At 42.4% G+C, this 25,056-nt stretch overlaps 2 protein-coding genes across 3 annotated transcripts; both read left to right on the forward strand.

The window, feature by feature from the left end:
* Window positions 1-613: 613 nt before the first annotated feature.
* rnf41 (ring finger protein 41) lies at window positions 614-6,384 on the forward strand. 2 transcript variants are annotated; one of them, XM_061272249.1, is made up of 7 exons: window positions 614-748; window positions 1,727-1,778; window positions 1,840-1,968; window positions 2,726-2,997; window positions 3,271-3,406; window positions 4,311-4,414; window positions 4,671-6,384. In XM_061272249.1, exons 3-7 carry the CDS (start codon window positions 1,879-1,881, stop codon window positions 5,023-5,025), a joined length of 957 nt encoding a protein of 318 aa, XP_061128233.1. In that variant the 5' UTR covers window positions 614-748; window positions 1,727-1,778; window positions 1,840-1,878; the 3' UTR covers window positions 5,026-6,384. The 2 variants fall into 2 exon arrangements, with proteins under 2 accessions (XP_061128233.1, XP_061128232.1); XM_061272248.1 differs by having other exon boundaries at window positions 1,853-1,968.
* Window positions 6,385-8,787: 2,403 nt separating this feature from the next.
* On the forward strand, window positions 8,788-24,831 carry dgkaa (diacylglycerol kinase, alpha a). The gene is made up of 24 exons (XM_061269880.1): window positions 8,788-9,045; window positions 14,528-14,641; window positions 15,519-15,595; window positions 16,847-16,976; window positions 17,148-17,222; window positions 17,300-17,349; window positions 17,630-17,704; window positions 17,885-18,001; window positions 19,369-19,486; window positions 19,916-20,004; window positions 20,101-20,220; window positions 20,410-20,508; window positions 20,610-20,687; window positions 20,757-20,830; window positions 21,037-21,111; window positions 21,585-21,670; window positions 21,820-21,909; window positions 22,133-22,293; window positions 22,357-22,421; window positions 22,489-22,579; window positions 22,646-22,832; window positions 23,284-23,401; window positions 23,693-23,753; window positions 23,850-24,831. Exons 2-24 carry the CDS (start codon window positions 14,566-14,568, stop codon window positions 23,928-23,930), a joined length of 2,193 nt encoding a protein of 730 aa, XP_061125864.1. The 5' UTR covers window positions 8,788-9,045; window positions 14,528-14,565; the 3' UTR covers window positions 23,931-24,831.
* Window positions 24,832-25,056: the final 225 nt, after the last annotated feature.

A 25,056-nucleotide genomic window follows, 5' to 3' on the forward strand; every position in this document is an offset into this window, starting at 1 on the left:
AAGCGCTTTACAAAAACAAAATAACAGAAAGTATAAAAGTGTCTTACAAATCATAAATCCTGATTACTCTCTAACTAATCGCTGTTAATTGATGGTGTTTTTTTATTTAAAAAGATATAATAAAAATCAACAACTAAGCAATATTTTAGTCACAAACGTTCTGCTGACTCATCAACTGTTCCCAAACTCCTCAGGCAATCAGTATGGTGTCATCAGCGTGTCTGCTTTGAATTAACTAATAAGGTTTTGTTGCAATGGATGATTTCAGCATCATGAAAACTAGTTGGAGAGTGCTTCTTTTTTGAAGGTGTTATAAGGCCTACTGGGATGATTTTGCTGCGGAAGAACAAGAATGGACTCCTCAGGTCCAACTTCTGATGTCAGAAATGGACAACAGTTCCCACAGACACACTCCAAATGTTGAAGAAAATCTCAAAAGAATAAATGTGTTGGTGCTTCTAAAATACATTCTTTGTTCATTTTCTTTTTTCATTGTGAGAATAATAGAGTTCTCCCTATTCTTCTTTGGACATATATGAATGATCATATAATAATTCAATAATAATTTCCAACCTGCACCTGATGAGAGCTGGCAGAACTTGCGTCGTGACGTCATCGTCCGTCAGCGTATGGGTGACGCAGCAAGCGTAGGATGTAGCACGGCAGGACGCGACTAGCCCAAGCTAACAGTCACACGAGCCAAACTACACCGAAATCCTCGCCGGTCGCTGTTTTACAGCACCAGCAAGTAAGTCTGTCACTTTGTTACGGTGTTTTAGTCGAGTGTGCATAAGGGTAGGTAGCCATTTGTCGGTGCTTAACTTGCCAATATTATCGCTGTGACTATTTAGCTCCGGGGCTAATGTCCAGAGGAAAACAGCGACAGCATCGATGTTGCTTGGTGGTTCGCTAGCTAGCTCGCTACGTGCAAGAGGCGGACACATCCGCTATTGCATTAGGATGCGCGCATTTAATATACAGTTGTCTGCACATTGTGTGTAAAAGCAGTATGTAGCTAATGTTGAAATCTGGGTTGTTTTGGGGGATCGAGTGAGTGTGACGGTGGTGAAGAAATTGAGTGTCCTTTGGACGGCAGAATCAGGGCACAGCATCACCTACTTGCCTGTGTGGATAACATGCTACATGGCTGGCTGGATCATGGTATCACGGAAATAAAAGTCGATCACTGATGTTTATTAATTATTCGTGTGCATCGTAGTTGAAAACGACAGTGCTTATAGAAATAAAAACATGACCACTCCACTTTTACACTAACGACATAAAAAATAGACGACGACGTAAGGTGGTCCACAGTATACTTACGACGCTACACAAACTAGTTCGTAATCGGTCAAATTTGTATTAAATATATGTCCTAAAAGATTAAAGCTCGTAACTGCGCATGACGTCGTAAACCGAGAAGTCGCTTTATGTAATTTAACAGAAACAAAGCAAAACAATTACAACTAGCTAGTTGTACACAGACCATCTAATCAAAGGATGAGCTTTCTGGCCAGACTTCAGAAGACATTTTGGATGGTTTCCGTGCTGAATCATTTAATTACAAGAGCATATCGTTGTTGGTCTATCAGTATTTTGCATTAAACGCAATAGTGTGGTGGTAGTGTTTCTGCGTGTGGGATGACAAAGCAAACTTTTTTTTTTTTTTCTTGCCTTAAATAGCCTCTGTGTTGTTTATGAGTGTGTGTGTTTTATTTTTTTGCAGAGTCTTTGTGCCGGTCGCTGAATGGAAGTATGCGAGGCTGTTTGTGAGTGAGGTAACCTGTCATCTTCCTTCTCTTCTGCTATCTTTTCCCTTAAGTTAAAAATCACTTTCAGTGTTATGTCATAGGAGGTGGACGGTGCCAGTGATGCACCATGGGCTACGACGTGACGAGGTTCCAAGGGGAGGTGGATGAAGACCTACTGTGTCCGATATGTAGCGGAGTTCTCGAAGAACCGGTGCAGGTAAATAAATCACTGTGCATATAAACTTGCAGATTTGTGAATCAGTAGTAAGGCTGGATTTACAATCCATGTGACAGACACTTTTTATTAATCACAAGATGCCAACTTAAGTAGCTTTTATTATTTTGTTTACATCAATACTGCTGTACATTTAGTCCGCAACACGCATTTGGAGGAGGATCGATTTGAAAACAGAACCACCCTTTTGCTCCACACATTGGCCTCCACGCTACCAAATGCTGTGTCTCGACAATTAATTACTGGGTGTGTCCTCCGCTTGTCCTCTGTCTAAATGGACACCCCCGCAAAGAAAGAATGGGAACCGAAATCAACGCAGAGCACTGATGCAACTCTTCACACACTCTGTGAAAAGTGTTCCACTCGTTGTTACTAACCAAATAAGGAGCGCCTGGTCAATCACAAACAATCTCTCAAATTAATGTAAAGTGTGGAGTCTCACGGGCGCTTGGATGTTGTTTTATACAGATTATTGAAGATTGTCAAGAGGCTGTGGCACGCTTCCTTTTTCATGATTTGGGGATCTAGGCACGTTCTTCCTGGGTTAGCCCAGTTCAGTCTCGGTTCTTGCTTGAAATACTGTTTCAAAGGTTGTTTCGTATCAGGATAAATAAAGCAAATTCAAGAGAGGGAAAAAAAATCCCCAAAGCATTGATTTGAATGGTGTCAAATAATGATAAATATAATAAAAACAAGATTGCTAAATAATAATATTCTGTCCTCCCTGCACTCATTTCAGGCCCCACACTGTGAGCACGCCTTCTGCAATGCCTGCATCACGCAGTGGTTCGCCCAGCAGCAGATCTGTCCCGTGGACCGCACGGTGGTGACGCTGGCTCACTTGCGGCCCGTGCCACGCATCATGCGCAACATGCTGTCCAAGCTGCAGATCAGCTGTGACAATGCCGGCTTCGGCTGCACGGCCACTCTCCGACTGGACCAGCTGCAGTCGCACCTCAAGGACTGCGAGCACAACCCCAAAAGGCCCGTCAACTGTGAGGAGGGATGCGGGTGAGCGGCCGACGCTGTGTTCCTCCGCTGCACTCCTCGATCACTTGAATAATCTTTTGTGAACAGATGCCTGTAGATGTCTTAGGACGGATATCGTAAAGAAATCCACCATTCTGCCATTCATGACAGATGTCTTAACAACACGACGGACACTTGCATGTCCAGATTTGATCGTATGCAAATGAAACACGAAGAACATTCTCAACAATCCAAAGTATTCGATCTTGTCAGAGAACATCCAGTAACTCTTCTTCTTTGTTCTCCCGCCGGCAGCCTGGAGATGCCAAAAGACGAGGTGCCCAACCATAACTGCATCAAACATCTGCGAAGTGTCGTCAAACAGCAGCAGAGCAAGATTTCTGATCTGGAGAAAACTGTGGCTGAACATAAACACCAGTTGGGCGAACAAGTGCGTGCGTGTGTCTGCCAGTCTGATTTCTTTGTTCAACAATATTCAAAACATTTAGTAGCCCTTCATAGGACGTTTGCGTGTCCCATTGATTGCGTGTCCCATTGATCCAAAGAGCTAAATTATGCCCCTGGCAGTGGCACCTATGGCAAACAGGTCCTAGGTGAGGGACCAGACAAATCACGGCTCTTATGATGAATGATGATATTGGACTTAGTTTTCCCTTGCCCGGATACGGGTCATCGGGGCCTCCCTCTGGAGCCCGCCCTGTGGGTGGGGCTCGATGGTGAATGCCTGGTGGCCGGGCCTGCACCCGTGGAGCCTATGGTCACCAGCTGTGGTTTGTGACTGAAAGAACAGGATCCCGGATACAAGAGCTTCCGCCGCAACGTGTCCGAGCCGTCTGAGGGAGAGAGAGCGAGCGATAAGCTCTGCCATCCAAGAGCAACTCCGAGTCGAGCCGCTCCTCCATGTTGAGAGGAACTAGATGAGGTGGCTCGGGCATCTGATTAGAATGCCTCCCTGGTGAGGTGTTCCGGGCATGTCCCACTGGAAGGAGGCCCCAGGGATGACCCACGACACGCTGAAGAGACTACGTATGTCTCTTAGCTGGCCTGGGAATGCCTTGGACTCCTCTGGGTTGAGCTGGGCGAAGTAGCAGGGGAGAGTTAAGTCTGGGCTTCCCTCCTGAAGCTGCTACCTCTGTGACCCATCTCCAGATAAGCGATAGAAAATGGATGGATAATTAGTAGCTGCCATAAGTGTCAGTTTGGTCCCCAATACTCACCAAGGGAAACTTTTACATTTTAGTTGTGCTCATTTCTAGACAACTATTGTCTTGAATGTTCTTTTCATTTTTTTTTGTCCCACAATTCTCACTCACTGTGGCATTCTCCCACTCCAGAAACGAGACATTCAGCTGCTCAAAGCGTACATGCGAGCCATCCGCAGCGCTAACCCCAACCTGCAAAACCTGGAGGAAACCATTGAGTATAATGAGATCCTGGAGTAAGTCCCTTATCCTTTTTTTTGCTGCCATTCTGAACTTACTGCCTCAAATTTACAGGGAGGTTGGGGCCTCAGCATCTTTGCTTCTTTTCCACTACTTCTGGCCATTGATACATTTACTTGAGTAAAGGCTCTGGGACTATTTCTAGGACCAGCTCAGGTCCTGGAGGGCCGCTGTCCTTCCTGTTGTTGGTGTCTCTCTACTGCAACCACTTAATTCAAATGCCTCCGTCATTGCTCAATTTTCTTTTTTTAGGTGGGTAAACTCCATGCAGCCTGCCAGGGTCACCCGCTGGGGCGGCATGATCTCCACCCCGGACGCCGTGCTGCAGGCCGTCATCAAGCGCTCGCTCATCGACAGCGGCTGCCCGCTCTCCATCGTCAACGATCTGATTGAGAACGCCCATGAGCGCAATTGGCCGCAGGGCCTGGCCTCGCTGGAGACACGGCAGATGAACCGACGCTACTACGAGAACTACGTAGCCAAGCGCATCCCGGGCAAGCAGGCGGTGGTGGTGATGGCCTGCGAGAACCAGCACATGGGGGAGGACATGATCCTGGAGCCCGGCCTGGTCATGATCTTTGCGCACGGCGTGGAGGAGATCCTATAACTACACTGCGACCAAGAATTCAGGCTTCTTTTAAAGACTCACACAGGTGAGATGTTGATACCTATGCCTTAAAGGAAGGACAAAGATGTTATCAACCTGGCAAGTAGAGCTAATATGACTGATATGATAAACGAGTTGTGATGTTTACATCGTTTATATTTAGTGCATTATACGTTCTGATTGTTCTGCTACCTGCATTGTAAAGTGAAAAACCTCAACGATTCATTCTTGGAGGAACTTTGCTGCCTAGGTTTTCAATGAACTCAAGCGTCAAGCGGAAACTGTTTTTTTTGTGTGTGTGTGTGTGTGTGTGTTTTTTTTTTTTTTTTTAATGATTTCAGCTCTGAGTGCATTGTTCGTCCACACACTACAGACTTGGCTCACTCCTGGGCAACTCGCGTCTTTTTAATGGCGTGCATGTACCACATTGTCAATTGTATCAATGCGCTGGTACCCCCATCGTGTAAATGTTTGTAAATGCAAATACTATATTGAGTCATAGATGTCATTATCTTCCTCCTCTCTCTGATTCCATAAGTTCCTCTGCTTGTTTGTTTTCCGTTTGAAAGTTTTATTTTTGTTTGTTAGACACATTTTTGTCTTTGACCAACTGTTTCCTGGCTTTAAAATAATGATGTTGCGTTGTGACTATTCCATCAGGATGTCCTATTCCCGTACGCATTATCCGTAAATTTTCCGTGCCATTCTTTTATTTATTTTGTTGCCTTCTACATGCACAGACACACACAGCTTGAAGATGAAATTTGCCTTTTTCGGTGCATTTGAAGTTTGTTGCAGGAGAAAAAAAGTGTTTTCTGTTGCCTTTTGTTGGTAAGCAGGGGTCCAGATGTGAAGTGATTTGTTAAAGGTCACGTTTAATACATGTATGGGATTAATGTGATGACCCCGATGGTTGCCTTTATTCATTGTGTTATGTTTTCAAAGTTGATTGCGTTCAGGAAGCATCTCATTCACTAGTGGTCACAGCGTGGGGATTGTAAAACATTAGTGAAGTTGCGCTTGTGGCTTTTAAAAAAGTGTCACCATCTTCCCTCATAACTGTACTGAGACAAATATAACCCACAAGAGCAGTAAAAGCAACTTTGTATTGTACCCTTTTGTTTTTATCTTTGGAAATACTTTTCATTCGTTCTGTGTTAGTAGTTATGGCGTTGTATAGACAAATGAATAAAATGTCACCAGTATTTTGGCAGTGGGATCAAAAGGGAACTTCAGCATTTGTGTCCTAAGGTTTTGCGATAGGTCTCCAACATTTTGAAATGGCCGCTTCTTGGTCACTGATTATGGCCAAGGCCTAAGAGTTGTATACACACTTATGAATTAAATGTGTTCAAATTATTTGGGAGTAAATCAGCTCATTGCAAATGTGTGCTCTCAACTTATCTTCTGTGGTTTGATGATGAACTACAATACTGACCCTTGACCTATACTACTTTTATAGTAGTCTTTTCTAAATTTACACCAATGCAAGTGTGATTTATTGAGGAGTGGTCACCAAAATCTTTGTAACGTGTGTTTTTAAATACAGGTGTCCAACTTTGGTCCTTGAGCGCTGCTTTCCGGTCAACAGCAAAACATCATTTGTCTGCTCAAGTTATCGTCGTTTTAACCACATTTTTAAAAGATTCGGCCTATCTGTCTGTTTTAGAAATTAAAAGGAGCACAGACATTTTCTCCACCCTGCTGTACACAGCTTTGTCAAAATTGACTTAGACAATTACTTTTTTTTTTTTTAATTCGACTAAAGCATCGTCCTAGACGCAAATACACTGTCCGAGTTGCACTGTGCTGCAATTCCTTTTTTAGCCACACCATGTCATCAGGAGCCATTAGGGAGCGCTCGAGGCCCAGGGCTCTTTCATACATTATATAAAAGCTCTAATCAGGGCAGTGATGATTTCAAAACTCAGCCCATTGGGGTCAAGCTGAAGGAATGTTTTAACCGCTAAACCATGTCACGAGGTTCGAGTCTTGTCTTCTGACCCGAATGACCGGGCTTTTGTCTGACACCCACATGTTTTCCATCGCTATTATCCTCTGCAGCCAGCCTCGTTCTCATTGTGCCGTCTAATCCGTCTCCATTGTAGCCACTGGAATGTGAAATCGTGCTTCCCCAAACACTGCGGCTCTATTATTGTCACCACATCTCATTACGGGATGCGGTCACTGTGGCTCCTTATTCAATGTGCACTATTTCGCAAATGTTGGCCTCAATGCAACGTCAAATTTGTGCACACTCAATTCTTACCAGATTGTATTGTTGAATTTAGTAGTCTACTACTAAGTACTGTACTTTTGACCTTAACCTGCCCTAGCTTGTTAGCAGAGTTAGTAACTTTAGTCCATTTTGATTGTTTGTGTGCTATGAGCGGTCGGTCATCTTCTGTTCTACCGGAAATTATTTGATTTCACTTGATTAACTCAACACCACAATTTCTTACTTTGAGTTGCAAGCACAAATTGGATATACGAGCTTTGTGTGATGGCACTGAACTGACTTCTATAGCAGCAGTTAAGTTAGCCAACCTCAGTGAAGTTTATTGTCAAACTAAACATAAAACAAAGAGAATTACGTTTTTTTTAAAACAACCACATATGTTTCTAATGTATGCTTAGCGTTATCCTAACAAATAATGCAAAACACCACAGACAGGCTAATTTATAGCATCAGTGTTGTGGTGTTATAACCATTCAGGCAAGATATTTGAACACAAACGGTGGAGAAACACATGTAGACAGACAAAATAATAATAATAATAATGATAGAGTTGTGACCGACTCCATGTAGCAACGTATGTCTGTATTGTAATGGGTGGCATATTTGCATAACAGTTCAGAGGTCGTGGGTTAAAATCTGGACTCTCCTACTTCAGTTTCCTTCCACATTCCAAAAAACATGCATGCACTCTAAATTGTCCGTAGTTGTGGATGTGTGCGCTTGTCTATATGTGGCGTATGATTGGCTGGTGACCCGTTCGGGGTATTCTTACACCTGCCTCTGGCCCCAAGCTAGCTGGAATGGTCTCCAGCACACCCATAAACCAAGTGAGGAAAAGCGGTACAGAGAATGAACGGCTGTATTCTACTGCCCTCGGGTGGCTAAGGCACACGCACACACAAGAAGGAGCAGTACAATGTCCATTGAACCGAAGCAAAAAAATATGGCATATTATTTTACATTATTTAATCACATAGAAAGTTTTGTGGTCATGTTGACTGTTTGTATGACATACAATCTTATCAAATCCTTTGAAATACAAGTAAATTGAGTTCTCAGATGACTTTAACTTGTAAATCGTTTGTCACCACTATTGTTGTTCATCTATTTATGCCAGTGACAGAACAATAACTGCCTTTCTACAAAGAGTACAATTAATCTCTCTATCCACTAGCTGCCATTCATAGAGTATTCATTTCCTGCCAGTACATCACATTTACAGATTTCACATTGAGGATGACATTTTGCTAATAAATTGAGAGAGGAGCGTCATCATTATTCCCCTTCATTTTCTTTTTGTGACATTTTTGTTTGCTAGTGTGCCAGCCCGTGGGATCTTTTGAATGTAAAATGTGGGAAACACTGAAATAGCCTCCAGTGTTAGTACTCTGCTGTTTGTTATTTAGCAACAATTATAATGAGGGGAAGGTGGACAACTCACTATGATGTTTTGATGTGTGTTCTTTTGTTTTGGACAAGGTTGTTAGCTACTTCACAAAATAGGTTGTACAGTGTTCTCGACAGCTGTTCTCCGTCTGTCTGTCTCACTGCCTCTCTTGCTTGCTGACTCTCTATCTCTGTCTCTCGCTCTCTCTCTCTCTCTCTCTCTCGCTCGCTCGCACTCTGCAGGAGGATCCGAGGAGGCGCCTACTTACTCGGCCGCAAGAGCGTCACACTTGCCCGGTACACCGGCTCCGGTCCTCCTCCTCTTCTTGAGAAAGTCAACGGACACTTGGAGGCTTGGAAGCTCGGACGACCGACCGGCTCAGCACATTAGACAAGTAAGTGACTTAAGCGGAACCGACACATCCGCGCCGGTCGGTCAGGTTCATTGCGCTCGGTGCAAGTTGCAGCCCCGAGTGCGCGACTCGTTGCAGTAGGTGGCTCGCGAATCTTATACGTAGCTGCAGTTTCAACAAGCCAATTATCACAAAGTGTGTTTAACGACCGTTTCAAAGCGTGCATGTCTGCTGTTTTTTTGGTTTTTTTTTTTTTTTGCCATGCAGTCATGTTATTGCCACTCTTATTAAGTTTCATGTGCCGCTCCGGACTATTTGGAGAGGACTCCGCGTCATGCGTCTGCAGTTTTTAGACAGTATCTCTGGAGACTTCCGGTCTTGTTATTATTAGGCTGCGTCTAGTATTTAATTCAAATATCAAATAGCTACTGTATCTCCTCGTGGACATTTATTGACGCAATTGCAGTGAGTATAAGGCACATTACCGTGTCTACTTTCCCCCCTTCAATTTTGTTTGATTGTGTGCCATGCTGTGAGAGTTTTCTTCTGTAAAATATGCACCATGGATCAATACACTATATTAGAGGTCCAGCATTTCTTTGTGGAAATGGACGTACTCCATTAGAGCACTTTAGCTGTTAGAGAAGAGGCCACTATTAGACCAAATACATTATTGTCCATTTTCTACATAGTGCTTGTCATCATTAGGATGTGCTGATGCCTAGCTGACTTTGGGCCAGAGGTTGGTGCACCTTCTACTGCTTGGGGGGGGGGGGGGGGGGGGGCAACAGGGCACATATGGACAGATATGACTCACATTCACACCTAAGGTCAATTTAGAGTGTCCATACCTAACATACCTCTAACATGCCTGTTTTCATAACCTGGGTGCGAGCTGGAATACCCGAAACACGGGGAGAACACGTGGCCTTCACACAACAAGGCTGGAGTTGAGATTCGAACGCAGGACATCAGAACTATGAGGCAGATGTGTTACTAACCATTAGTTCTCTGATGCAGCCTTTCTGTCTATAATGTAATCAACCTAATTATTATAATTTGTGACTACAGTTTTCTTAAGTATGGTAAACCTATTTCATTTCGCTTCCATCTGTTAGGGCATTGCTGCCAGTCAAATTTCATATGCTGTACTAAAGTCACTTGTAAGAACACATATTTCTTCTCATTTTGAAAATCCTATGCGCAAGCTCAGCTTGCATTTCACTTCCTGCTGCACATCGATCCGTGGGCGGGCGAAGCCAGACTCCCACCATAAAAGCAAAGTGGCTGTTATGACAAGTCTGAACACTTTGTTTTAACCATAAACTCTCTTATTTTTAATGCAGTATGAAGCAGAAGGCTGCCCCCACAAGAAGCTCTTACATAAGTCACACCGCAGTCTGAGTGATAGGCGACCAACCATTCCACCCCTTCATTTTCCAAGAAAACTGTGATTCACAGCACCGTGACTCTTTTGCTGCTTTTGTGTTCTTCTCTTTCCCCCCTCTCGCTCTCATCAAACGTCATCATGCATGTACGGTATAGCCCTTTTCAACAAATATGCTTTTTCAATCTCTGCTGTCTTTGCTTTGAAGGGTCCGCAACCACACAGTGAGTTGATACTGGACTTAAATGATCTTTGTACCCTTTCAGTGTTTGCATATAGGTGTAAACCACAAATGTTTTACAAACACACGCACGCCGGCGCACATACCGTAATTTTCGGACTATAAGTCGCACCGGAGTATAAAATGCACCAGCCATAAAATGCCCAAAAAAGTGAAAAAAAACACATATATATGTATATAAGTCGCTCCTGAGTATAAGTCGCCCCCCCACCCAAACTATGAAAAAAAATGCGACTTATAGTCCGAAAATTACGATACATGTCTGACGTGACAATACGAAAAGCTGCTCTATATTTACATTGTATTAAAGAAACTGTTAGTTTAGGTGTTCTTAAACTAGACTTTAATTGCACCAAATAAAAATTTTTGTCCTGTAATTTTTTTTTAAATGATTGTCCCTAATCAGCATTTTCTCAACGCTAACTGAAGTATGAATGTTTTCAACAGTAACGAAATGTGTTTATAACAAGTCAAGTCACTGCTTGCACGGGTTTTCAATCCACACTTATGCTGATGAAAGGAAATTATTTAATTTTAGATTAAGAGGACAAAGAGTTGCATGTGTGTGTTGTGCATCTTTACAAAGATGTCAACGTCGCCAACTACTGGTGCCGCATGCATATTACAAGCCGGGTTGAGTTGTCTTGATAATTTTGTCTGTACATGAAGCTTTGCAAAAGAAAAAAAAATGTGTTGCGTAAATGTACACAGTGTATATCCGACTCCAAGTGGCTTCTACTTGAGAGCTGGTGTAAAAAAAATTAAAATGTCAAACAAGCAGAGGAAGTCGTGGTTACAGGGTTGCGCTAAGCGGGAAATGTTATCTTGGCTGTGTTCACTTTTATAGTTCGGTATTTTTGTGTAGTGTTCACTACACTGGCAATATTTTTCTTCAGCAATTTTGCTCATTTGGCTTGCGGTTGATCTAGAGCCGATCCCAGCTGAGTTTGGGTGTGAGATGGGCTATTTGTTGTTCATCGTGTTGTTGATGCTGGCAGAAAGTTTACTTCTAAGTCCACTAGCCTCAGTTATCGTCCCTAAATAAACCGCACTAGTAGGGCAGCCGCACCAGAGTTGACCTTAAATTAAATGGTTCAAATCGTGGATGGAATAATGCAATGGCTTACGTTTTGTTTTGTATATTGCAAGAATAGAAGCTTTCAAGTTCAAAATAATAGCAAGGGAGTGTTCCCTCTGCTTCTGCAATGACTCACACTCACATCTGCCTGTTGAATGCAGAGTGGGGCCTCCTCCGGTTGAAAGGCCACGTAAGGTTGGCGGAGAAGGAGGTGGAGCTACACAGGGAAGACTTCTTGCAGCAGGACTCCCCTTTTTTTCTCTCTGAGCCAGCTGCTTTCAGCGACGTGTCCCCCCACCCCCCACACCTTCCTCCTCCCATATCTCAGTCAGCGCTCTCAGCTGCTAATGGAGGGAAACACGTTCCTTAGCAACCAAATGTGTCCTCCGTCTCGCCGCCTCCGCCTGCTATCTGCAAACGCTCCAGTGAGGCGGAGGGTGGAAAATATTAAGCCCTTTACCTATTCAAAGAAGTATGAAAGAAAAAGTAGCATTTGAGGCTTGCGCAACAGCAGATTTTTCGTCACGAGGCGTGGGCTTTTACAACAGCCTGCACAAACAGCCGTGTGGGAGAAAAAGGTCATTCTCATCTGAACCTTGAAATGATTCTTTTATGGCTGCTGCTGCTGCTACTGATAGGTTTACATTAAGGCATTGTGATTGCTGATAACAGGGACATTTGGAAAGTAACACTGGTCACCAGTAAATTTTAATCAGAGATGGCGTCGTGTATCCATACACATATCCATACTCGAATATTACTTTATTCAGGTCATAATGTTGTTAGAGTTCATTTCAGCCTATGCATAACTACTTCTTTAAATAAAAATAAAAAGCAGTCTGAATGTGTAAATCCACTGGGATCTCAGCAAGTAGGACATGTTCTATTTGAATGGTTTTCCCGAGCTCTGATTTGGTAAGAAAATGAACTACAGCAACATGGATTTTGATTTTAGGCCAAACGTCTACACATTGAACAGACTGGGCCGCCTCAAGCGAGGCTTCTGTTCTTTGTGTTGCATCCAGTTCGTTGTGAGAGAACCCTTGATGATGGAAACAAATCTGGAAGGACTTGCAGTATTTTATATTCCATCTTGAATCCATAAAAAAAGGACTTTGGGTGAAATATGAAGACCAGGAATGTGTCTCGCTCATAAATAATTGGAGAAAATAATTATGAATTGATTTATTGTTCTCTGTTGTTTTGATATATTTGAATACGTGTATATTGGTGAATCTCATTTAAACACTGATCACAATAGTGTTTTATAGCATAATGGACATTTGCGTGGCTATAGCTTAGTGATGGGAAAATAAAGTTTCAAATTTGCTTCATACGCCAGTTGTATTTTTTTTGACTCCTTGGATGGCACTGTTGGTTTGAATAAAGAGGTTTAATAAATGCTAAGTCAGTTTACTTTTGAACAGAGGAGTCAATCATGACATGTATTGAGTATTTATTTGGTACTTCTGTGTGAATGCTTCATATTACATTTAAGCACCAGGTCAGCTTGGTCATGTGGTGTGTATTAAGCAAGGCTCAACAACATTCCTGCAAAGCCCTCAATGAAATATTTATACCAGATTCAGTAATCCAGATCAGACGGCGCCGTTGTGGGATGCTTTTTCCAACTCTGCTTTCTCATCTGGGGTAATTTGCAAGTCTTTAGCAGGAAGTGATTGCAGAGAGACTGACTGACATCAAAAGAGGCTGATGGAAAATAATGCTGATTCGTCGACGGAAAGTGAACTTGAGACGTCAACAGTCTTTTTTGAGTTCATTTCGGCCGCCCCGCTGAGTCCTATTCCTAGATGAATCGTTACCAAGGCATCGATCTTGTCGTGATTCCTTCATGTGGCACTTGGCCATTCATTCTTTCCAAACCCGCTCGGTCAGCCGCAAACCTGCTAGGGAATGCTCCTGACCTTTGGAGGGAATTAATCCCGGGACACTGCAAACCTTTTCACTGTCCAGAGAGAGCTAGCAGCTCTTTCACGTTGGAGTTTTTTTTTTTTTTTGTCAGCAGCCCTTTAAACTTTAGTCGTCATCAATGTAGGATGGGGGACTTCCTCCTTTCCTCTTTTTCCGCCTCCTCAATGATGAATGACACTTGGCTTGCTTGTTTTCCCACCATTGAGGAATCTCCTTCCATTGTGACTCTTTTATGAGTCACATGTAAATTCCTTGCCCACGTCAGACCTTGTATGACATTTCAGTCCTTGACTTTATTAATTGAGGTGAGGTGGTGTATTTTGAACAGCTCTTCAAATGTGTTGGGGGATTTTGGTTGTGTGGGAGTGGAGTTAAGTAAGAGTCCCAAGTTTCACCCTCAAATGAATCTCACACGTCTATTTTGGCTTTTATAGGCCAATGAGCAAATGCAAAAATATTTTGGGATCGTCAACTCCCGAGAGTCCAAGTTCACTTTTAGCTTGAAATACTTTGGGGAAGACAGCTTGGAGTGGCTCACCATTTATTATTAATCATGACAATGTAAATACAGGCTGTACACTGGAACCCAATTAGTAAGCATTCTGCTCAACATTCAAATCGATTTATTTCCCCATTTCCCACCATTTTTCATAGAAAATGTGTTTTTACATGTATTCTTCGGGTTGGTTAAAAAGAAAAAAAAAATCAAAACAATGTTTGTTTAAATGTGCTTACCTTGAGTCGATCAAGCGAGCCTCCAGCTACAAAAAAGGGATAGATGGAAAAAGTATCGCTCTAATGTGTGTCATAGATGTGCAGAAAGTTTTTTTTTCTTTGCTGTCAAAAGCAGGCCACATTCCGCCTACCTTGTCTCTCGTCTCCGCAGTTTCGCCTCGTCGCGTCTCGCACCTGAGCTCACGAAGCATGTCCGCCCCCGCCGGCAAAGAGGTGAAGGAGCTCAACCCGGTCGACTTCATCCAGCTACAGCAGTACATTGAATGTGAGTACATTTAGTGACACTTTATCCCCCTCACCCCACGCAGACGTACCCATACCTCATGTTGCACTTCCACCCACTCACACACACACACCTGCACTCTTGGTGTCTGAACTCTTAAGTTGTCAGTCTGAACACAAAACTCAACATCCAGGATGGGTATTAATTATGTGGGGGAGTGGAGAACATTTTAACAGGTTTTCTTTCTAGGGTTCGAAACAACTAGATTGCTGACTGAATAAACGGTTGTGTTGCAATCAGGCGGAAGGAATTCATTCTTTTAAAAAAAATAATTCAATGCTCAAACAGCCACCATTATAAAACTTATTTTAGTGAAAGTATAATAAAACCATATTCTCAATGGCCAGTCAAATTTAAGAGTAGTATTTGTGCAATTTAGGCATGTTTTCAAAAACTTTTGCATTAAACCCCAAATTGTACAATTGCCTTTCATCGCTGCAAACAAGGCATTTATTCTTCAATTATTATCTTAATAATAACTACAGAGTGCTTTCGATGAATTTACAAAATCAAGGTTTTTTTTTTATGTATAGTCTTTCATCCCAAAAGACTCAGATTAAAAACAATTTAAGGAAACAATAAAAGGTAACAGGGAAAAAAGCATATTGTAAATGAATGATGTTTTCATAATTTTCAATGAGGTAACTTTAATTTACTTTTTGTCCTGCAATGGTGATGTCATAAAATAATTTAATGAATTCATCTAATCGATTATCTGACTTAATTTTTGGTTGAGTCATGATGAAAATGATCCAAAAGCCATTTGTACCGCACTCCGAAGTTGTCATCTCTTGTCTTCATGTGTTCGGCCTCAAATTTCTGCTCTTGCCTTTGCCTGCCCTTGTGTGACTTCTTCCAGATTGCAGCCTGAAGGTGAAAGACGTGCTGCGGGAATTCGATGCAGATGGCCGCCTCTCTCAGCACAGACATGGAGAGGTGAGGTCGCAGAATGGGATGGGACAGCGTGTACTTCTCATTTCAAACCACTGACGTAGCTAGGATTTTCTCCTTGGGTGGGTGACAAGGATATCTCAGGATAGGTTTTTATTTTTTTATTTTTTGCAAACCCCCAAAAGATCATCAGAAAACAATGCCAAACATTCACCATATGTTCCCAGCGGGGGAGTGAGGAAATCGGAAAACAGCCAAAAGTCCGTTATTTGGCCTGACAGCTGGAAAGGGGCAGTTCCCCTGTGTCCCCCTCTAGCTCCACCAGTGTTTCAAACTCGCTCCAAACTTCGGACGGCTCTCAGCGTGCGGGAAAAAAATCATCTGATTCATTCTTGAGCTGATTCAATACGTGGGCATCCGGCTAATGAGATTCAAAGCCGTCCATGGTGTCAACTAAGCACTCTCGTAAGAGGCGGCACCGTTATACTGTGATTGCAAATGTAAATGAGGCTCTCACCTGGGCCCACGCGGCGAATCCTCGCCGGCTACTTTCAGAAGTTTGGATATATTTTTGCAGCATTCTAATGTAGTCATTTCTGGCCGCGAACATCATATTCGTGCCGCTTTTCACATTCATTTTCCTCATAAAAACAAAAAGGAAAGTGAATTAACAGTGAGTAAATTATTTCTTAGTGGGGCAGTTCTGCAGGGCATCAGCGTCAGCAAGAAATGGGTTTGTGGTTCAGTATTATCGAGGGAGTTCACTTGAAGCCCTCCAGCATCCAATGGTGAAAGTCACAAACGTCTTAGCACACCATGGAATGATGCATTGGAAGCACTCACAACCTACTTCTTGTTTTACCCAAATAAGATGCTTTTTTTGGGGCAATCTTGTCTCGTGCCCTCAAGTGACTGGACACTGCATCCCACGGTTATTTGTTTAGATTAGTTCTACTGTTACATAACAGTGGTGCGCAAGTGTAGAATAGCTCGCTTTTGTAAAAATGTTCAGAAATAAAAACATAGGGGAAAGCCGTGAATAACTGACAGCCATTTTAATTGAGATGGAAAAAAGAGAAACACACGCAAATAAAGCATAGAAGACTTAGAAGACTATTTGTCTACAAACATTATTCTATAATACGTCCACTTTAAAAAAATGTAATGTGTTTGAAGAAAAAAAAAAACTTGTCCACTCTGCATTGTAGTTTTCCATTTGAATGAAGAAGCCCCTGAGATATCCTTGCCCCCCCCTAAACGTCCCACACGCATTTGATTCCAACTTTTCTATTCCAGTGCATCAATGAAGAAGGCTTTCGTCTCTTCCTGAAGACTTATTTGGAAGTGGACGACTTCCCAGCAGATCTGTGCCAGCGACTCTTCCGTTCTTTCCAGAACTCTGAAACTGCTCAGGAAGACAGCAACAGTAAGAATACACGCACACAGATCAGTACTGGACATATTCCAGGGTATGTTTGCCCTTTGACCTAAGTCAGCTGAGATACATTTCAGCTCACCCATGGCCCTTATGATCACAAGGGCTATCCAAAATGAATGGATAGATAATACATATTATTCTGTTCATCATTCTTTACAGAGGAGGTCTTTCTAAAGGATGTTTCGTGTTACTTCTCACTCTTGGAGGACGGTCAGCCTCGGGACAAGCTGGAGTGTAAGTTTTTGCTTGCCCCTCAAAAAAAGTGCCGCTGTTTTTATGTTGATAGTTTAGTTTTATTCTTTTTTCCACAGTTGCTTTCAAGCTCTACGACAGAGACGGCAACGGCGTCCTGGACAGCTCGGTAAGATGTCAGTCTAATTTCGGAATTAGAGAGATTTAAAATGTGATTGATTAAAGAAACAGCCCCACTGTTACTAAGGTTCAAGTTGCATGAGTTGTGTCGATCTTATTGCGCTAATATTGATCCGATATTGATACCGACTTTATATTATTGATTGACTGAACCGATCCGCCCACCACCACTGTTAGGAATACAGTTTTACAATTTAATGAAACACATTTTTAAAATGTAGATTAGCGCTTCTGATCATATATATGTTTTTTTTTTTTTTGAATGGCAGGAAGTGGATCGAATTATTGCTCAAATGATGCACGCTGCTGAGTACTTGGGTTGGGACGTGTCAGAGCTTAGGCCGGTAAGTCCCTCCGGGCTCCGCCGCACTTGAAAGCACCACGTTCTGATCTATGAAAGAACACGTGTAATGTCATTTGTCGACTGATAAACTTCACATACAACAACAGCAAAAACCTGACACTTTTTCTAAAGTTGAGAAACCAGTTTGGAGTTCAAATGATAACGGAAAGATCCCCTGCAGGTTCTCAAGGACATGATGACTGCCATAGATGCCGACAGCAGCGGTACTGTGTCTCTGGAGGAGTGGGTGGAGGGCGGCATGAACAACATCCCCCTGCTGGTCCTACTGGGCCTGAAGGTAAATGACGTCAACGCTTTTATTGCTCCTGCCAATGCCCCACCGGCCTTTGCCTCCTATTTCTCGCATGTCCTGGGCCGTTTTGCATACTCAGCACTCCTAAGTGCACATGTCATGGTGCTCTTGCGGGTTTTTTACATGAATGCACGACATTCTGCCATGATGACATGGACTAAAAGGATTAAAACGCAAGATAATAAATCAGCCTTTAGCTGTGGCTGGAAATTACTGACTAACCTGCAGCGCTATTTTTCCTATCGCAAATGATTTATTAACTTAAAAGTAGTTATTTAATTTCACATTTGAGCATTCTTTCTGCTGTCAGTTTTTGTGTGAACAGCAATACACTTGTTTTATCACTCGAAAAAAAAAGTCGACACAAACATGTTTTTTAAAGCATTCATTGTCAAACAAGCGTCAGAATAAATGATGGAAAAGTTAAACAATGTGCATATTGATATTGTTTTACATACATATTGGCTTTTTGAGAGTTTTCACATATAACAAAATAAATACTGTAATGTATCAATGATTAATTGCAAAAGATACAGTGACCGCTATGCCCTCCAAGGCTATTTATAGCCATTTAAAGCCTGTCAGGGAAATTGATTCACCTGCTGGAAGAATCAAACAAAAATTCCCATGTAATTTGGATAAAAGCACTTGTTTCCCTATTAAGCGATTGAAAGCAACCTCATAATCATGTGTGGACAATTTGAGAAGATTAGCGTGCGCTGTGCTGCTCAGAACGCCATGACACATTCTGCATCATCAGCAATGTCATTAGTGTGAGGCTCGTCGTGAGTGTGAAATGTGGGACACTTGTGTTATGAAAGGAGTGTTGTTAAAGAAGTGTAAAACGTCGAGAACGCACAGTATGCTCACCTCAACTGAATTTAACTTTATGTACTAGTAACTATTCCAAGATTTTTCTTCTAAATGATCAAATTCAAATGTTTACTGGAGTGGCCAATGGCCATTGTGTTCTCTCTATTTATTGTTTTTATTTACAATGCAACTGCTTGCACATTTTTAGAAATAAGCAAATATCGAAAGATTGTTCTAACTGATCGTTAGGCAGGCACCACGGACAATTATTTTTAGAAGTCACATTTAAACCTTCTTAAAACTAATTCAATGCCAAAGATGTATTTTTGAGGGTCTGAAAAGGGCGGAGTTAAATGTCATAACTATACATTAATAGTAAATTTAAGAACAATAAAAGTATTTTCTTTAATGACAGGTGTGAATGTGAATCGTCTCCTGTGTCAACTATTTTAACATTCAAGTGAAAAAAATAAACTAACCACTGTTAATAGCTAATCCGGTGATAACTCCATCACATAATTCCTGTGTTCTTTTACCAGATGACACAGACAGACGGACAGCACCTGTGGAGAATGAAACATTTCAACAAGCCTGCTTACTGCAACGTTTGCCACTGCATGCTTCTGGGTCTCAGGAAGCAAGGCCTGTGTTGCACCTGTGAGTAACCGCAGCCCCGCCAAGGGCTTGACGTGCCTCCATAACTGGGGCCTGAGTGAACACGGTGCCCTGGAAACTGCACATGAGTAGATGTTATCAGATATGTGTACTTTTGACACTTTCCTTTGGCAAAATAGGAGTGTTACTGTAAACGTCTGTTGATGGATACAAAGGGGAGGGACAAGTTTATGTGCTGAGTTGTTTTTCAATTGTGTCTATCAATCAAAAGAGATTGGATATAAATTAATATGAAATATAAATAATAATGAATATAAGATATACTTTTGACTTTTCTATTAAAGTACGTTTCAGACTTGTTTTGATTAATTACACAGTTGAGTCATCACTTTGATCAGCTTTGTTTACTCAAGTATTTGTACTTCTACTTCATTTCAGAGTGTCAGTACTTTTGCCACCTTTAATCGACAGGCTGCAAGTACACAGTCCACGGCCGCTGCGCTAACAGGAATCCAGACCCCTGCGCCAGAACCTATGTGAAGTCCAAGAAAGAAACTGGGGTATGCTGATGTCTTCATGACCACCTTAATAGACTGAATGTGATTTTTTTCCCCCTCAGCCGTCATGCCCCCAAATGAGACTTTCCCCTTTTTCAGGTTCCAGCGCACGACTGGGTGAGTGGCAACTGTGAATCGAGGAAGTGTGACAAGTGCCAGAAGAAAATCAAGAGCTTCCAAGGCCTGACGGGCAAACATTGTGTGTGGTGCCACTCCATGGTGAGGATGTGGCGATGCAATTTCGGAAATAAGCAGATAACATACCATTTAAATTCAGATGGAAGGAGGGCAGGCTCGATAGAGTTCCAAGTATTTCTCTAAACTTATTAAGCATTTATATCATGTATAATGTGTACTATTGGTGTCTCAGACTCAGGAATGTTTTGCTTTTATTTTTCTCTTTATCAGCGCCACGATGCGTGTGCAGACGAAGAGCCGAGCGAATGCAGGTGCGGGCCACTCCGAGACCACATCCTGCCTCCGTGGGCCGTCTATCCCGTCATCAAGGTGGGTGGATGGTCGGACAGATGGATGGATGGACAGATAGATTGATCTATGATAGATAATGGATAATCATAGGAACTTTTTGTGCTCTCGGTGGGACGAAGGAGAGATCCAACAACGGCTGCTGCGGTCAGTTGGACGACACTGAGCTCAATACAACACCTGATGGACAAGTCCTTCAAGTACGTACTTGAATTCTCATCAAATTATTCGATGGACGCAAATGATCACAATATTTATTTCTGTGACAGATCAGCCCCGTGCCCAATACACACCCTCTTCTTGTGTTTGTCAATCCCAAAAGTGGAGGCAAGCAAGGGGAAAGGTGAGCCTCGAAAACAAGTACATCATTTATCTGTTCAAACATTTTTATGTATTTTGTGAAATGCTTAACTTAAAAAAAAACAAATGTGTGTTTGTGTTACAAATAATGTAGCTAAAAAAAGTGAGACTAAAAATCCCTCTTGTGACCCAGTTCAGTTGATTTTAAACAATTCATGCGCCTTTCAAGTTTGTTTTCATGCATTTCAGGGTCCTACGTAAATTTCAGTATTTGCTCAACCCCCGGCAGGTGTACAACCTTTCCAATGGTGGACCAGCTGCAGGGTGAGTGAGTGAGTGAGTGAGTGAGTGAGTGAGTGAGTGAGTGAGTGAGTGAGTGAGTGAGTGAGTGAGTGAGTGAGTGAGTGAGTGAGTGAGTGAGTTGAGTGAGTGAGTGAGTGAGTGAGTGAGTGAGTGAGTGAGTGAGTGAGTGAGTGAGTGAGTGAGTGAGTGAGTGAGTGAGTGAGTGAGTGAGTGAGTGAGTGAGTGAGTGAGTGAGTGAGTGAGTGAGTGAGTGAGTGAGTGAGTGAGTGAGTGAGTGCTGCAAGACAAAATCCACTCAAACAACCACTGGATTTGTGATTTTTTTGTCCCTAGGCACCAAAAATTAGACTTTTTGGTGAAATAAACCTATAATCCACTATAGCCTTTACAGGTGTCCTTAATTTGACCCTCTCTCCATATATAACTGCACATTTCAGTCCATTTTTGATGTAACCTTCTGTGTGTGCAATATTAACTTGTTGTCTCTTGATCAGCCTGAGTTTCTTCAGAGACCTTCAGGATTACAGGATCCTTGTATGCGGCGGAGACGGCACAGTCGGCTGGATCCTGGATGCCATCGGTGAGCGCCATTCACAAAATCACTCGCAAATGCAGACTCACTGTAGCACAGACCATCCTACTTTGGATGTGCACCAAATTGTTCTGTGTCCGTTTTCGGTTAAATCTCTCCTCTTGTGCCTCCTCCTACTTTTTTTCTTACCCGATTAGACAAAGCCGGTATGCTGGCGCGGCCGCCAGTTGCCGTACTTCCTCTGGGCACAGGAAATGACCTCGCGCGGTGCCTGCGGTGGGGAGGAGGTGAGAACAAACTAAACAATGATCCAAGTAGTAATAGTAGCAAAGAAGAACACTTCACAGGCGTACACTTTTTAAAAATACACTTTACACACGGAAGCCCAAAAGACGACAGTTTAATTCATTAATTTAATCGCCCTTCCAAAATAAATCAAACAGCTCAGGCCAGTCAAAACAGAATTGAGAGGAATTTCAAATGCAAATATTCTCAAACGTCCCCCCTCAGGATATGACGGCGAGGACCTCAATAGGATCCTGAAGGACATCGAGACGAGCTCCGAGGTTCTGATGGACCGCTGGAGCGTGCAGGTCATCACGGAGGCAGGTGAAGAGAAGGGTGACCCCGTGCCATACGAAATCATCAATAACTACTTCTCCATCGGAGTGGTGAGTCTGCACGAGGACGACGGTGTGTCTTTGAGGTTTGCCGACATTGTGTTTGTTGCACAGGACGCCTCCATCGCCCACCGTTTTCACACCATGAGAGAGAAACATCCTCAAAAATTTAACAGCAGGTATGACACTGACATTTTGGAGAATATCTACGTTTGCAAACGTCTGGATGTTTTTTGTTGTGTGCAGGATGAAGAACAAGTTGTGGTATTTTGAATTTGCCACCTCAGAAACCATCTCAGCCTCCTGCAAAAAACTAAATGAAAGTCTAACGATAGAGGTGAGACAGCAATAACATGACGCCATCGACAACAATACATTTGTTCATTTGATCTTCCGTCATCAGTGCTGCGGGACTCCTTTGGATCTGAGCAGCCTGTCTCTAGAGGGCATTGCCGTCCTAAATATTCCCAGCATGCACGGTGGTTCCAATCTCTGGGGTGAGAGCAAGAAGAGCGAGGTCAAGGGGCCAAGCGGTCAGGACGAACCTGATGTGATCGTGGACCCTGAAATCCTGAAAGTGACTGGACAAGGTATTTCATCTCTTGATGGTCAAAATAGAAGAACAGAAAAGGAATTGTGAGTTGTATCAAAATTTCTGCCTTGTATACATTCAGGAGGTGGCAATGTAGCATTTGGCAATGTATAGACACTAGAGGGCAGCAGGTGACTATAGAATGGCTGGACCACCCAGCCTCACAAAATTTAAAAAGAAATCATTATCAAGATGCAAGATGAAGTGAATGTCTAAATTTCAAATGAAGTAGCTCGTCCTCAGTGTATTTTTTTTTAATAATAAAGACAAATTGGGGTGTGCCAAAACGTCGGCTTTGAACCACATTAAGAAATGCTGCATAACCTGCAGTACATGGGCAAATTCATTTGGATACCACTTGGTCTTCATGTTACTACAGATACTTAGCTGAGTGAATCAAAGAACTGTAGCCTGAGTAGCTTGATATTTTTGTTCCTGGGGCCGTACAGATCTGAGCGATCGTAGACTGGAGGTGGTGGGCCTGGAGGGCGCCATGGAGATGGGACAAATTTACACAGGCCTGAAGAGCGCCGTCAGGCTGGCCAAGACAGCGCAGCTCACCATCAGGTGGGGAAAACACAAGGGACACATTCAGACCATCCTTGGGATGGGACACTTTGCCTCCCATGCTTTTCAAACATCATTGTCTCCCTCACAAAGACTTGCACGCTGAAGCATGTCAAGATGTTTTTTAAGATGCAAAATGATAAAAATATCAATAAAAATTTGACATCATTTATTATTTATGAGCAGTGGTGTGATCGGTTGCATATGTTTTGGTAATCCTGCTAACAGATGAGCAGCTTTTGCAAATGGCGGGCGGTAACAACAATTAGTTTCCAATTTGTTTCCACTCAGGACCAAGAAAGCATTGCCAATGCAAATTGACGGGGAGCCATGGATGCAACCGCCCTGCACGGTACGTCCAAATGACGCTTGGATTGTGAAGCTGGCCTGTCGGTGTTTATTATTGTTGTTTGTGTATTAGAATGAAACGTTTGTGTTGGCTTTTCAGATTCACATCACGCACAAGAACCAAGCTAGCATGCTGATGGCTCCTCAGGCAAAAGCGTCTGGGTTCTTCAACTACAAATAAAAACAAACGCTCCGTCTCCAGGCACTATTGTAAATTCTACAAAATATAGAAATCCGGAAAATTGAAACTCCAGAGCTACATTTGCTCCTTTTGAAGAGCGGCATGCCATATCAGTTTTGTCTTTTCTGTGGAAACAAAACAAAAATAAGCATCACAGACAAAGAAAGCACTTACACCAACATCATTTTGATTAATAAACTGCAATTCTAATTTTTTCAATTTGAAATTTTCTTAAAATGTGAATTACACTATGGCGCCTGGTCCCACTCATGGACTTGATTACTGTATAGAACTAACTGACATGTTTTAAGTCTGTAACATTATGCCGTGTAGAATAGTTACATAATTGTAAGATTAAAAAAAAAGGAAACAAAGGACTTATTTAAAACAATCAACGCCCCAATGCTGAAGGTAGTAATGTCAATTTGCTTCGAGAAGGACAGCGAGTGCCTTTTTGATTGCTTCTGCTGAAATTAGGTAGACACACTGGGAACTGCACATACCTTGAGTTGTAATTGTGGAGTGACTTATTATAATAACTATAACAGTGATAATATTGATCAGAATATTACAAGAGGACCACGAGCTAAAGAAGTTTAATGCTTTTGTACATTTAAGAGGAAATGGCTGACATTATGTAATGTGTGTGTTTGTAAATCTAATGTCTCAGAGGGACGTAAGGCCATTTATTAGACCTAGCCTTCAAATATCACCCATCAATTAATTTGTTCAGGTTTAAAAGAGAACATTAGTGTGTCTCAAACGTAATCCTGAATGTTTACGTAACTGTGCTCTATGGAGTCAAATAATTTCATGATACCAAGAGGGTCTTGTGTTGTTACTGCAATATGCCTGAAGTGACCGAATGTGCAATGAAACTTAATAAATGACAACGAAATCATGCGGTTTACCTTTGTGCCACAAGGGGGTGCCATTTGCTTTTGTGTTGGCCCCGAGGACTAGAGCTTGACACCTGTGACCTTTGACCATGATATTTTCCTAATAAAGTGGCCTATTATTAGGTACTCTTGAAAATGGCGGTGTACCTAATGGAGTGTCCGTGTGATTCCCTCGTTAAGTGCACCTGCGTGAAAAGTTTTAGCTCCTGCGGAACGTGAAAGTGACC

The sequence above is a fragment of the Syngnathus typhle genome, linkage group LG2 (assembly GCF_033458585.1).
Source record: "Syngnathus typhle isolate RoL2023-S1 ecotype Sweden linkage group LG2, RoL_Styp_1.0, whole genome shotgun sequence".
Lineage (NCBI taxonomy): Eukaryota > Metazoa > Chordata > Actinopteri > Syngnathiformes > Syngnathidae > Syngnathus > Syngnathus typhle.

Coding starts and splice junctions, on each gene's coding strand:
- rnf41 (XM_061272249.1), top strand. CDS start 1,879: ATGGGCTACGACGTGACGAGGTTCCAAGGGGAGGTGGATGAAGACCTA. Junction 1,969..2,725: donor TTCTCGAAGAACCGGTGCAG/GTAAATAAATCA, acceptor CACTCATTTCAG/GCCCCACACTGTGAGCACGC. Junction 4,415..4,670: donor GAGTATAATGAGATCCTGGA/GTAAGTCCCTTA, acceptor TTCTTTTTTTAG/GTGGGTAAACTCCATGCAGC.
- dgkaa (XM_061269880.1), top strand. CDS start 14,566: ATGTCCGCCCCCGCCGGCAAAGAGGTGAAGGAGCTCAACCCGGTCGAC. Junction 21,910..22,132: donor GTGCCTGCGGTGGGGAGGAG/GTGAGAACAAAC, acceptor GTCCCCCCTCAG/GATATGACGGCGAGGACCTC. Junction 23,402..23,692: donor ACAGCGCAGCTCACCATCAG/GTGGGGAAAACA, acceptor GTTTCCACTCAG/GACCAAGAAAGCATTGCCAA.